Below are 16,412 nucleotides of genomic sequence, written 5' to 3'. Positions count from 1 at the left end.
TGACGATAACTGGTGACCCAGTGCTATAGGAGATACACAGGAGAGACAGAGACTAAAAACATGAAGATATCTAGTGACCCAGTGCTATAGGAGATACACAGGGGGAGACAGAGACTAAAAACATGAAGATATCTAGTGACCCAGTGCTATAGGAGATACACAGGAGAGACAGAGACTAAAAACATGAAGATATCTAGTGACCCAGTGCTATAGGAGATACACAGGAGGAGACAGAGACTAAAACCATGAAGATATCTAGTGACCCAGTGCTATAGGAGATACACAGGGGGAGACAGAGACTAAAAACATGAAGATATCTAGTGACCCAGTGCTATAGGAGATACACAGGAGAGACAGAGACTAAAAACATGAAGATATCTAGTGACCCAGTGCTATAGGAGATACACAGGAGGAGACAGAGACTAAAACCATGAAGATATCTAGTGACCCAGTGCTATAGGAGATACACAGGAGGAGACAGAGACTAAAAACATGAAGATATCTAGTGACCCAGTGCTATAGGAGATACACAGGAGGAGACAGAGACTAAAACCATGAAGATATCTAGTGACCCAGTGCTATAGGAGATACACAGGAGAGACAGAGACTAAAAACATGAAGATATCTAGTGACCCAGTGCTATAGGAGATACACAGGAGGAGACAGAGACTAAAAACATGAAGATATCTAGTGACCCAGTGCTATAGGAGATACACAGGAGGAGACAGAGACTAAAAACATGAAGATATCTAGTGACCCAGTGCTATAGGAGATACACAGGAGGAGACAGAGACTAAAAACATGAAGATATCTAGTGACCCAGTGCTATAGGAGATACACAGGGGGAGACAGAGACTAAAAACATGAAGATATCTAGTGACCCAGTGCTATAGGAGATACACAGGGGGAGACAGAGACTAAAAACATGAAGATATCTAGTGACCCAGTGCTATAGGAGATACACAGGGGGAGACAGAGACTAAAAACATGAAGATATCTAGTGACCCAGTGCTATAGGAGATACACAGGAGGAGACAGAGACTAAAAACATGAAGATATCTAGTGACCCAGTGCTATAGGAGATACACAGGAGGAGACAGAGACTAAAAACATGAAGATATCTAGTGACCCAGTGCTATAGGAGATACACAGGAGGAGACAGAGACTAAAAACATGAAGATATCTAGTGACCCAGTGCTATAGGAGATACACAGGAGGAGACAGAGACTAAAAACATGAAGATATCTAGTGACCCAGTGCTATAGGAGATACACAGGAGGAGACAGAGACTAAAAACATGAAGATATCTAGTGACCCAGTGCTATAGGAGATACACAGGGGGAGACAGAGACTAAAAACATGAAGATATCTAGTGACCCAGTGCTATAGGAGATACACAGGAGGAGACAGAGACTAAAAACATGAAGATATCTAGTGACCCAGTGCTATAGGAGATACACAGGAGGAGACAGAGACTAAAAACATGAAGATATCTAGTGACCCAGTGCTATAGGAGATACACAGGAGGAGACAGAGACTAAAAACATGAAGATATCTAGTGACCCAGTGCTATAGGAGATACACAGGAGGAGACAGAGACTAAAAACATGAAGATATCTAGTGACCCAGTGCTATAGGAGATACACAGGAGGAGACAGAGACTAAAAACATGAAGATATCTAGTGACCCAGTGCTATAGGAGATACACAGGAGGAGACAGAGACTAAAAACATGAAGATATCTAGTGACCCAGTGCTATAGGAGATACACAGGAGGAGACAGAGACTAAAAACATGAAGATATCTAGTGACCCAGTGCTATAGGAGATACACAGGAGGAGAAAGAGACTAAAAACATGAAGATATCTAGTGACCCAGTGCTATAGGAGATACACAGGAGGAGACAGAGACTAAAAACATGAAGATATCTAGTGACCCAGTGCTATAGGAGATACACAGGAGGAGAAAGAGACTAAAAACATGAAGATATCTAGTGACCCAGTGCTATAGGAGATACACAGGAGGAGACAGAGACTAAAAACATGAAGATATCTAGTGACCCAGTGCTATAGGAGATACACAGGAGGAGACAGAGACTAAAAACATGAAGATATCTAGTGACCCAGTGCTATAGGAGATACACAGGAGGAGACAGAGACTAAAAACATGAAGATATCTAGTGACCCAGTGCTATAGGAGATACACAGGAGGAGACAGAGACTAAAAACATGAAGATATCTAGTGACCCAGTGCTATAGGAGATACACAGGAGGGGACAGAGACTAAAAACATGAAGATATCTAGTGACCCAGTGCTATAGGAGATACACAGGAGGAGACAGAGACTAAAAACATGAAGATATCTAGTGACCCAGTGCTATAGGAGATACACAGGAGGAGACAGAGACTAAAAACATGAAGATATCTAGTGACCCAGTGCTATAGGAGATACACAGGAGGAGACAGAGACTAAAAACATGAAGATATCTAGTGACCCAGTGCTATAGGAGATACACAGGAGGGGACAGAGACTAAAAACATGAAGATATCTAGTGACCCAGTGCTATAGGAGATACACAGGAGGAGACAGAGACTAAAAACATGAAGATATCTAGTGACCCAGTGCTATAGGAGATACACAGGAGGAGACAGAGACTAAACGGCTCCAGTCCCCAGAGGTATAATATAATATAATGTGATATTATTATATAGAGATAGTGGTGACCTTATGGGCATCGATGACCACGACAGCTCCTTTCTCCAGAGGTATAATATAATATAATGTGATATTATTATATAGAGATAGTGGTGACCTTATGGGCATCGATGACCACGACAGCTCCTTTCTCCAGAGGTATAATATAATATAATGTGATATTATTATATAGAGATAGTGGTGACCTTATGGGCATCGATGACCACGACAGCTCCTTTCTCCAGAGGTATAATATAATATCATGTGATATTATTAAATAGAGATAGTGGTGACCTTATGGGCATCGATAACCACGACAGCTCCTTTCTCCAGAGGTATAATATAATGTGATATTATTATATAGAGATAGTGGTGACCTTATGGGCATCGATGACCACGACAGCTCCTTTCTCCAGAGGTATAATATAATATAATGTGATATTATTATATAGAGATAGTGGTGACCTTATGGGCATCGATGACCACGACAGCTCCTTTCTCCAGAGGCTCTTTGGTGCCAATCAGCAGCTTGCCGTCAGCGTAGCCCACGGCGAACGGCCTGTCCTCACTGTACCAGGCGATGTGGATCACTGACACTACAACAGAGAAACAACAAACTTCAGGTCACGGAACACCGACGTCAAACCGTCGTCGCCAAAAAATATCAAAACGGTCAGAAGTCTAAATCGGGAGAGTCACAAATCAACACGACTTCAGATCAGTGTCTTAAAGAGAAAATCCTGGAAGTAAAAAAAACAAACATACGGTCAACGACACACAAGAGACACACACTTGTCACAGTTATGTGAAAACTGGGGACATTCATTCATTTTTTAACCTTTATTTAACCTCAGTTAAGAACAAATTCTTATTTTCAATGACGGACTAGGAACAGTGGGTTAACTGCCTGTTCAGGGGCAGAACGACAGATTTGTACCTTGTCAGCTAGGGGATTTGATCTTGCAACCTTCTGGTTACTAGTCCAACACTCTAACCACTAGGCTACCCTGCCGTCCCTCCACTCTAACCACTAGGCTACCCTGCCGCCCCTTCACTCTAACCACTAGTCTACCCTACCGCCCCTCCACTCTAACCACTAGTCTACCCTGCCGCCCCTCCACTCTAACCACTAGTCTACCCTACCGCCCCTCCACTCTAACCACTAGGCTACCCTGCCGCCCCTCCACTCTAACCACTAGGCTACCCTGCCGCCCCTCCACTCTAACCACTAGTCTACCCTACCGCCCCTCCACTCTAACCACTAGTCTACCTGCCACCCCTCCACTCTAACCACTAGTCTACCCTACCGCCCCTCCACTCTAACCACTAGTCTCCCTGCCGCCCCTCCACTCTAACCACTAGGCTACCCTACCGCCCCTCCACTCTAACCACTAGTCTACCCTGCCGCCCCTCCACTCTAACCACTAGTCTACCCTGCCGCCCCATGCCAGCCCACCCTCCAGACTACGTACCATCTTTCCGGTAGCAGTGCTCCAGCTCGGTGCGACGCATGGTGCAGGCATCGTGGACCTCTATAAGGCCCAGGGATCCATCCATGCGTCCGACCAGCAACACATCTTTGGGTTCCCCGCACCACAGGGACACGGCTTCTCCCTCCGGCCAGGCCAGAGCTGACACCCAGTGGGGCTGCACGTCCAGAAGACCTTTACCACCTGGTGGAGGGGGTCAGAGTGGAAAGGTTGAAAGGTCAGATAGATTTGAATAGAAACCACAGGGTCAGATAGATTCCAATAGAACCCACAGGGTCAGATTGATTCCAGTAGAACCCACAGGGTCAGATAAAAACCACAGGGTCAGATAGAAACCACAGGGTCAGATAGAAACCACAGGGTCAGATAGAAACCACAGGGTCAGATAGAAACCACAGGGTCAGATAGATTCTAATAGAATCCACAGGGTCAGATATATTCTAATAGAAACCACAGGGTCAGATATATTCTAATAAAAACCACAGGGTCAGATAGATTCTAATAGAGACCACAGGCTCAGATATATTCTAATAGAGACCACAGGCTCAGATATATTCTAATAGAGACCACAGGGTCAGATATATTCTAATAGAAACCACAGGGTCAGATAGATTCTAATAGAAACCACAGGGTCAGATAGATTCTAATAGAAACCACAGGGTCAAATAGAAACCACAGGGTCAGATAGATACCACAGGGTCAGATAGATTCTAATAGAAACCACAGGGTCAGATAGATACCACAGGGTCAGATAGATTCTAATAGAAACCACAGGGTCAGATAGATACCACAGGGTCAGATAGATTCTAATAGAAACCACAGGGTCAGATAGATTCTAATAGAAACCACAGGGTCAGATAGATTCTAATAGAAACCACAGGGTCAGATAGATTCTAATAGAAACCACAGGGTCAGATAGATTCTAATAGAAACCACAGGGTCAGATAGATACCACAGGGTCAGATAGATTCTAATAGAAACCACAGGGTCAGATAGATTCTAATAGAAACCACAGGGTCAGATAGATTCTAATAGAAACCACAGGGTCAGATAGATTCTAATAGAAACCACAGGGTCAGATAGAAACCACAGGGTCAGATAGATTCTAATAGAAACCACAGGGTCAGATAGATTCTAATAGAACCCACAGGTCAGATATTTATTTGTATTTTTTATTTTACCTTTATTTAACCAGGCAAGTCAGTTAAGAACAAATTCTTATTTTCAATGACGGCCTAGGAACAGTGGGTTAACTGCCTGTTCAGGGGCAGAACGACAGATTTGTACCTTGTCAGCTTGGGGGTTTGAACTCGCAACCTTCCGGTTACTAGTCCAACGCTCTAACCACTAGGCTACCCTGCTCCCTGATAGCCCGATAGATAGATTCGAATAGAAACCACAGGGTCAGATAGATTCTAATAGAAACCACAGGGTCAGATAGATTCGAATAGAAACCACAGGGTCAGATAGATTCTAATAGAAACCACAGGGTCAGATAGATTCCAATAGAAACCACAGGGTCAAATAGAAACCACAGGGTCAGATAGATTCTAATAGAAACCACAGGGTCAGATAGATTCTAATAGAAACCACAGGGTCAGATAGATTCGAATAGAAACCACAGGGTCAGATAGAAACCACAGGGTCAGATAGATTCTAATAGAAACCACAGGGTCAGATAGATTCCAATAGAACCCACAGGGTCAGATAGATTCCAATAGAACCCACAGGGTCAGATAGATTCCAATAGAACCCACAGGGTCAGATAGAAACCACAGGGTCAGATAGATTCTAATAGAAACCACAGGGTCAGATAGAAACCACAGGGTCAGATAGATTCTAATAGAAACCACAGGGTCAGATAGATTCTAATAGAAACCACAGGGTCAGATAGATTCTAATAGAAACCACAGGGTCAGATAGATTCTAATAGAAACCACAGGGTCAGATAGATTCCAATAGAAACCACAGGGTCAAATAGAAACCACAGGGTCAGATAGAAACCACAGGGTCAGATAGAAACCACAGGGTCAGATAGATTCTAATAGAAACCACTGGGTCAGATAGATTCTAATAGAAACCACAGGGTCAAATAGATTCCAATAGAAACCACAGGGTCAAATAGAAACCACAGGGTCAGATATATTATAATAGAAACCACATGGTCAGATAGATTCAGATGATCTGGGCTGTAGGGTCTCCTTCCTGGAAACGGAACCTGAGTCCCAAATGGCATCTTATTCCCTATAAACGATTTGGTACCAGGGTCTATAGGGCTCTGTTTTAAAGTAGTGCACATTGTAGAGAATAGAGTGCCATTTGGGAGTCAGATCCTGTTTCCAGGAAGGAGACCCTACAGCCCCCCTCCACTACACAGACCTCCCACCTCCACTACACAGACCTCCCCCCTCCACTACACAGACCTCCCACCTCCACTACACAGACCTCCCCCCTCCACTACACAGACCTCCCCCCTCCACTACACAGACCTCCCCCCTCCACTACACAGACCTCCCCCTCCACTACACAGACCTCCCACCTCCACTACACAGACCTCCCCCTCCACTCCACACAGACCTCCCACCTCCACTACACAGACCTCCCACCTCCACACAGACCTACACTACACAGACCTCCCACCTCCACTACACAGACCTCCCACCTCCACTACACAGACCTCCCACCTCCACTACACAGACCTCCCACCTCCACTACACAGACCCTCCACACCAGACCTCCCACTCCACACAGACCTCCCACCTCCACTACACAGACCTCCCACCTCCACCCTCCACTACACAGACCTCCCACCTCCACTACACAGACCTCCCACACACAGACCTCCCACCTCCACTCCAGACCTCCCACCTCCACACAGACCTCCCACACTAGACCTCCCACCTCCACTACACAGACCTCCCACCTCCACTACACAGACCTCCCACCTCCACTACACAGACCTCCCACCTCCACACCTCCACCTCCACTACACAGACCTCCCACCTCCACTACACAGACCTCCCACCTCCACACAGACCTCCCACCTCCACCTCCCACCTCCACTACACAGACCTCCCACCTCCCAGACCTCCCACCTCCACTACACAGACCTCCCACCTCCACTACACAGACCTCCCACCTCCACTACACAGACCTCCCACCTCCACTACACAGACCTCTCCCTACACCTCCACTACACAGACCTCCCACCTCCACTACACAGACCTCCCACCTCCACTACACAGACCTCCCACCTCCACTACACAGACCTCCCACCTCCACACAGACCTCCCACCTCCACTACACAGACCTCCCACCTCCACTACACAGACCTCCCACCTCCACTACACAGACCTCCCACCTCCACTACACAGACCTCCCACCTCCCCTCCACTACACAGACCTCCCACCTCCACTACACAGACCTCCCACCTCCACTACACAGACCTCCCACCTCCACTACACAGACCTCCCACCTCCACTACACAGACCTCCCACCTCCCACCCCCACTACAGACCTCCCACCTCCACTACAGACAGACCTCCCACCAGACCTCCCACACTACACAGACCTCCCACCTCCACTACACAGACCTCCACCTCCACTACACAGACCTCCCACCTCCACTACACAGACCTCCCACCTCCACTACACAGACCTCCCACCTCCACTACACAGACCTCCCACCTCCACTACACAGACCTCCCACCTCCACTACACAGACCTCCCACCTCCACTACACAGACCTCCCACCTCCACTACACAGACCTCCCACCTCCACTACACAGACCTCCCACCTCCCACCTCCACACAGACCTCCCACCTCCACTACCCCCACAGACCTCCCACCTCCACACACAGACCTCCCACCTCCACTACAGACCTCCCACCTCCACTACACAGACCTCCCACCTCCACTACACAGACCTCCCACCTCCCACCTCCACTACACAGACCTCCCACCTCCACTACACAGACCTCCCACCTCCACTACACAGACCTCCCACCTCCACTACACAGACCTCCCACCTCCACTACACAGACCTCCCACCTCCACTACACAGACCTCCCACCTCCCACCTCCACTACACAGACCTCCCACCTCCACTACACAGACCTCCCACCTCCACTACACAGACCTCCCACCTCCACTACACAGACCTCCCACCTCCCACCTCCCACCTCCACTACACAGACCTCCCACCTCCACTACACAGACCTCCCACCTCCACTACACAGACCTCCCACCTCCACTACACAGACCTCCCACCTCCACTACACAGACCTCCCACCTCCCACCTCCACTACACAGACCTCCCACCTCCACTACACAGACCTCCCACCCCCACTACACAGACCTCCCCCCTCCACTACACAGACCTCCCACCCCCTCCACTACACAGACCTCCCACCTACACAGACCTCCCACCTCCACACACAGACCTCCCACCTCCACTACACAGACCTCCCACCTCCACTACACAGACCTCCCACCTCCACTCCACAGACCTCCCACCTCCACTACACAGACCTCCCACCTCCCACCTCCCACCTCCACTACACAGACCTCCCACCTCCACTACACAGACCTCCCACCTCCACTACACAGACCTCCCACCTCCACTACACAGACCTCCCACCTCCACTACACAGACCTCCCACCTCCACTACACAGACCTCCCACCTCCACTACACAGACCTCCCACCTCCACCACACAGACCTCCCACCTCCACTACACAGACCTCCCACCTCCACTACACAGACCTCCCACCTCCACTACACCTCCCACCCCTCCACTACACAGACCTCCCACCTCCACTCCACACAGACCTCCCACCTCCACTACACAGACCTCCCACCTCCACTACACAGACCTCCCACCTCCACTACACAGACCTCCCACCTCCACCACCTCCCACCTCCACACACAGACCTCCCACCTCCACTACACAGACCTCCACTCCCACCTCCACTACACAGACCTCCCACCTCCACTACACAGACCTCCCACCTCCACTACACAGACCTCCCACCTCCACTACACAGACCTCCCACCTCCACTACACAGACCTCCCACCTCCACTACACAGACCTCCCCCTCCACTACAGACCTCCCACCTCCACTCCACAGACCTCCCACCTCCACACACAGACCTCCCACCTCCACTACACAGACCTCCCACCCCCTCCACTACACAGACCTCCCACCTCCACTACACAGACCTCCCACCTCCACTACACAGACCTCCCAGACCTCCCACCTCCACTACACAGACCTCCCACCTCCACTACACAGACCTCCCACCTCCACTACACAGACCTCCCACCTCCACTACACAGACCTCCCACCTCCACTACACAGACCTCCCACCTCCACTACACAGACCTCCCACCTCCACTACACAGACCTCCCACCTCCCACCACAGACCTCCACCTCCACACACAGACCTCCCACCTCCACTACACAGACCTCCCACCTCCACTACACAGACCTCCCACCTCCACCTCCACCTCCACTACACAGACCTCCCACCTCCACTACACAGACCTCCCACCTCCACTACCAGACCTCCCACCTCCACTCCACAGACCTCCCACCTCCACTACACAGACCTCCCACCTCCACTACACAGACCTCCCACCTCCACTACACAGACCTCCCACCTCCACTACACAGACCTCCCACCTCCACTACACAGACCTCCCACCTCCACTACACAGACCTCCCACCTCCACTACACAGACCTCCCACCTCCACTACACAGACCTCCCACCTCCACTACACAGACCTCCCACCTCCACTACACAGACCTCCCACCTCCACTCCACACAGACCTCCCACCTCCACTACACAGACCTCCCACCTCCACTACACAGACCTCCCACCTCCACTACACAGACCTCCCACCTCCACTACACAGACCTCCCCACCTCCACCTACACAGACCTCCCACCTCCACCTCCCACCTCCACTACACAGACCTCCCACCTCCACTACACAGACCTCCCACCTCCACTACACAGACCTCCCACCTCCACTCCCACACAGACCTCCCACCTCCACTACACAGACCTCCCACCTCCACCTCCACACAGACCTCCCACCTCCACTACACAGACCTCCACCTCCACTACACAGACCTCCCACCTCCACTACACAGACCTCCCACCTCCACTACACAGACCTCCCACCTCCCACCTCCACTACACAGACCTCCCACCTCCACTACACAGACCTCCCACCTCCACTACACAGACCTCCCACCTCCCACCCCACTACACAGACCTCCCACCTCCACTACACAGACCTCCCACCTCCACTACACAGACCTCCCACCTCCACTACACAGACCTCCCACCTCCACTACACAGACCTCCCACCTCCACTACACAGACCTCCCACCTCCACTACACAGACCTCCCACCTCCACTACACAGACCTCCCACCTCCACTACACAGACCTCCCACCTCCACTACACAGACCTCCCACCTCCACTACACAGACCTCCCACCACTACACAGACCTCCCACCTCCACTACACAGACCTCCCACCTCCACTACACAGACCTCCCACCTCCACTACACAGACCTCCCACCTCCACTACACAGACCTCCCACCTCCACTACACAGACCTCCCACCTCCACTACACAGACCTCCCACCTCCACTACACAGACCTCCCACCTCCACTACACAGACCTCCCACCTCCACTACACAGACCTCCCACCTCCACTACACAGACCTCCCACCTCCACTCCCACACAGACCTCCCACCTCCACTACACAGACCTCCCACCTCCACTCCACTACAGACCTCCCACCTCCACTACACAGACCTCCCACCTCCACTACACAGACCTCCCACCTCCACCTCCACACAGACCTCCCACCTCCACTACACAGACCTCCCACCTCCACTACACAGACCTCCCACCTCCACCCACCTCCACTACACAGACCTCCCACCTCCCACCAGACCTCCCACCTCCACACAGACCTCCCACCTCCACTACACAGACCTCCCACCTCCACTACACAGACCTCCCACCTCCACTACACAGACCTCCCACCTCCACTACACAGACCTCCCACCTCCACTACACAGACCTCCCACCTCCACTACACAGACCTCCCACCTCCACTACACAGACCTCCCACCTCCACTACACAGACCTCCCACCTCCACTACACAGACCTCCCACCTCCACTACACAGACCTCCCACCTCCACCACAGACCTCCCACCTCCACTACACAGACCTCCCACACCTCCACTACACAGACCTCCCACCTCCACTACACAGACCTCCCACCTCCACTACACAGACCTCCCACCTCCACTACACAGACCTCCCACCTCCACTACACAGACCTCCCACCTCCACTTCACAGACCTCCCACCTCCACTACACAGACCTCCCACACAGACCTCCACTCCACAGACCTCCCACCTCCACTACACAGACCTCCCACCTCCACACACACAGACCTCCCACCTCCACTACAGACCTCCCACCTCCACCTCACAGACCTCCCACCTCCACTACACAGACCTCCCACCCCCACTACACAGACCTCCCACCTCCACTACACAGACCTCCCACCTCCACTACACAGACCTCCCACCTCCCACCTCCACTACACAGACCTCCCACCTCCACTACACAGACCTCCCACCTCCACTACACAGACCTCCCACCTCCACCTCACAGACCTCCCACCTCCACTACACAGACCTCCCACCTCCACTACACAGACCTCCCACCTCCACTACACAGACCTCCCACCTCCACTACACAGACCTCCCACCTCCCACTACACAGACCTCCCACCTCCACCTCCACTACACAGACCTCCCACCTCCACCACACAGACCTCCCACCTCCACTACACAGACCTCCCACCTCCACTACACAGACCTCCCACCTCCACTACACAGACCTCCCACCCTCCACTACACAGACCTCCACTACACAGACCTCCCACCTCCACTCCACACAGACCTCCCACCTCCACTACACAGACCTCCCACCTCCACCTCACAGACCTCCCACCTCCACTACACAGACCTCCCACCTCCACTACACAGACCTCCCACCTCCACTACACAGACCTCCCACCTCCACTACACAGACCTCCCACCTCCACCTCCACTCCCACCTCCCACCTCCACTACACAGACCTCCCACCTCCACTACACAGACCTCCCACCTCCACTACACAGACCTCCCACCTCCACTCCACACAGACCTCCCACCTCCACTACACAGACCTCCCACCTCCACTACACAGACCTCCCACCTCCACTACACAGACCTCCCACCTCCACTACACAGACCTCCCACCTCCACTACACAGACCTCCCACCTCCACTACACAGACCTCCCACCTCCACCTCCACACAGACCTCCCACCTCCACTACACAGACCTCCCAGACCTCCAGACCTCCCACCTCCACTACACAGACCTCCCACCTCCACTACACAGACCTCCCACCTCCACTACACAGACCTCCCACCTCCACTACACAGACCTCCCACCTCCACTACACAGACCTCCCACCTCCACTACACAGACCTCCCACCTCCACTACACAGACCTCCCACCTCCACTACACAGACCTCCCACCTCCACTACACAGACCTCCCACCTCCACTACACAGACCTCCCACCTCCACTACACAGACCTCCCACCTCCACTACACACCTCCCACCCACTCCCACCTCCCACCTCCACTACACAGACCTCCCACCTCCACTACACAGACCTCCCACCTCCACTCCACAGACCTCCCACCTCCACTACACAGACCTCCCACCTCCACTACACAGACCTCCCCCCACCCTCCACCTCCACAGACCTCCCACCTCCACTACACAGACCTCCCACCTCCACTCCCACACAGACCTCCCACCTCCACTCCACACAGACCTCCCACCTCCACTACACAGACCTCCCACCTCCACTACACAGACCTCCCACCTCCACTACACAGACCTCCCACCTCCACTACACAGACCTCCCACCTCCACTACACAGACCTCCCACCTCCACTACACAGACCTCCCACCTCCACTACACAGACCTCCCACCTCCACCTCCACACAGACCTCCCACCTCCACCACACAGACCTCCCACCTCCACCTCCACTACACAGACCTCCCACCTCCACTACACAGACCTCCCACCTCCACTACACAGACCTCCCACCTCCAGACCTCCCACACACAGACCTCCCACCTCCACTACACAGACCTCCCACCTCCACCTCCACACAGACCTCCCACCTCCACTACACAGACCTCCCACCTCCACACAGACCTCCCACCTCCACTACACAGACCTCCCACCTCCACTACACAGACCTCCCACCTCCACTACACAGACCTCCCACCTCCACTCACACAGACCTCCCACCTCCACTACACAGACCTCCCACCTCCACTACACAGACCTCCCACCTCCACTACACAGACCTCCCACCTCCACTACACAGACCTCCCACCTCCACTACACAGACCTCCCACCTCCACTACACAGACCTCCCACCTCCACCACAGACCTCCCACCTCCACTACAGACCTCCCACCTCCACTACACAGACCTCCCACCTCCACTACACAGACCTCCCACCTCCCACACAGACCTCCCACCTCCACTACACAGACCTCCCACCTCCACTACACAGACCTCCCACCTCCACTACACAGACCTCCCACCTCCAGACCTCCCACCTCCACTACACAGACCTCCCACCTCCACTACACAGACCTCCCACCTCCACTACACAGACCTCCCACCTCCACTACACAGACCTCCCACCTCCACCTACACAGACCTCCCACCTCCACTACACAGACCTCCCACCTCCACTACACAGACCTCCCACACTACACAGACCTCCCACCTCCACTACACAGACCTCCCACCTCCACTACACAGACCTCCCACCTCCACTACACAGACCTCCCACCTCCACTACACAGACCTCCCACCTCCACTACACAGACCTCCCACCTCCACTACACAGACCTCCCACCTCCACTACAGACCTCCCACCTCCACTCCACCTCCACAGACCTCCCACCTCCACTACACAGACCTCCCACCTCCACTACTACACAGACCTCCCACCTCCACTACACAGACCTCCCACCTCCACTACACAGACCTCCCACCTCCACTACACAGACCTCCCACCTCCACTACACAGACCTCCCACCTCCACTACACAGACCTCCCACCTCCACTACACAGACCTCCCACCTCCACTACACAGACCTCCCACCTCCACTACACAGACCTCCCACCTCCACTCCACCTCCCACACTACACAGACCTCCCACCTCCACTACACAGACCTCCCACCTCCACTACACAGACCTCCCACCTCCACTACACAGACCTCCCACCTCCACTACACAGACCTCCCACCACAGACCTCCACCTCCACAGACCTCCCACCTCCACTACACAGACCTCCCACCTCCACTACACAGACCTCCCACCTCCACTACACAGACCTCCCACCTCCACTACACAGACCTCCCACCTCCACTACACAGACCTCCCACCTCCACTCCACACAGACCTCCCACCTCCACTACACAGACCTCCCACCTCCACCTCCCACACAGACCTCCCACCTCCACTACAGACCTCCCACCTCCACTACACAGACCTCCCACCTCCACTACACAGACCTCCCACCTCCACTACACAGACCTCCCACCTCCACTCCACTCCCACCTCCACTACACAGACCTCCCACCTCCACTACACAGACCTCCCACCTCCACTACACAGACCTCCCACCTCCACTACACAGACCTCCCACCTCCACTACACAGACCTCCCACCTCCACTACACAGACCTCCCACCTCCACTACACAGACCTCCCACCCTCCACCTCCACACAGACCTCCCACCCCACTCCACCTCCCACCTCCACTACACAGACCTCCCACCCCCTCCACACACAGACCTCCCACCTCCACTACACAGACCTCCCACCTCCACTACACAGACCTCCCACTACACAGACCTCCCACCCTCCACAGACCTCCCACACTACACAGACCTCCCACCTCCACTACACAGACCTCCCACCTCCACTACACAGACCTCCCACCTCCACTACACAGACCTCCCACCTCCACTACACAGACCTCCCACCTCCACTACACAGACCTCCCACCTCCACACCTCCCACCTCCACTACACAGACCTCCCACCTCCACCTCCACACAGACCTCCCACCTCCACTACACAGACCTCCCACCTCCACTCCACCTCCCACACACACAGACCTCCCACCCCCACTACCCTCCCACCTCCACTACACAGACCTCCCACCTCCACTACACAGACCTCCCACCTCCACTACACAGACCTCCCACCTCCACTACACAGACCTCCCACCTCCACTACACAGACCTCCCACCTCCACTACACAGACCTCCCACCTCCACTACACAGACCTCCCACCTCCACACACAGACCTCCCACCTCCACTACACAGACCTCCCACACCTCCACTCCCACCTCCACAGACCTCCCACCTCCACTACACAGACCTCCCACCTCCACTACACAGACCTCCCACCTCCACTACACAGACCTCCCACCTCCCACTACACAGACACTACACAGACCTCCCACCTCCACTCACAGACCTCCCACCTCCACTACACAGACCTCCCACCTCCACTACACAGACCTCCCACCTCCACTACACAGACCTCCCACCCCCACTACACAGACCTCCCACCTCCACTACACAGACCTCCCACCTCCACTACACAGACCTCCCACCTCCACTCCCACCTCCCACAGACCTCCCACCTCCACTACACAGACCTCCCACCTCCACTACACAGACCTCCCACCTCCACTACACAGACCTCCCACCTCCACTACACAGACCTCCCACCTCCACTACACAGACCTCCCACCTCCACTACACAGACCTCCCACCTCCACTACACAGACCTCCCACCTCCACTACACAGACCTCCCACCTCCACTACACAGACCTCCCACCTCCCTCCACTCCCTCCCACCTCCACACACAGACCTCCCACCTCCACTACACAGACCTCCCACCTCCACCTCCAGACCTCCCACCTCCACTACACAGACCTCCCACCTCCACTACACAGACCTCCCACCTCCACTACAGACCTCCCACCTCCACTACACAGACCTCCCACCTCCACTA

General features: G+C 53.7%; 1 protein-coding gene across 1 annotated transcript in view; it reads right to left on the bottom strand.

Moving 5' to 3' along the window:
• herc1 (HECT and RLD domain containing E3 ubiquitin protein ligase family member 1) overlaps positions 1 to 16,412 on the bottom strand; it is a 273,217-nt gene that overhangs the window by 65,907 nt on the left and 190,898 nt on the right. The window contains exons 56-57 of the mRNA XM_064983713.1: positions 4,166 to 4,366; positions 3,159 to 3,289 (exon numbers count right to left, since the gene is read on the bottom strand). Coding sequence (XP_064839785.1) covers positions 3,159 to 3,289; positions 4,166 to 4,366 — 332 coding nt within the window. The remainder of the gene's footprint in view (positions 1 to 3,158; positions 3,290 to 4,165; positions 4,367 to 16,412) is intronic.

Source organism: Oncorhynchus masou, chromosome 2 (genome assembly GCF_036934945.1).
Source record: "Oncorhynchus masou masou isolate Uvic2021 chromosome 2, UVic_Omas_1.1, whole genome shotgun sequence".
NCBI lineage: Eukaryota > Metazoa > Chordata > Actinopteri > Salmoniformes > Salmonidae > Oncorhynchus > Oncorhynchus masou.
The sequence above is the reverse complement of the archived record's forward strand: the minus strand, read 5'-3'. Positions and strand labels throughout refer to the sequence as shown.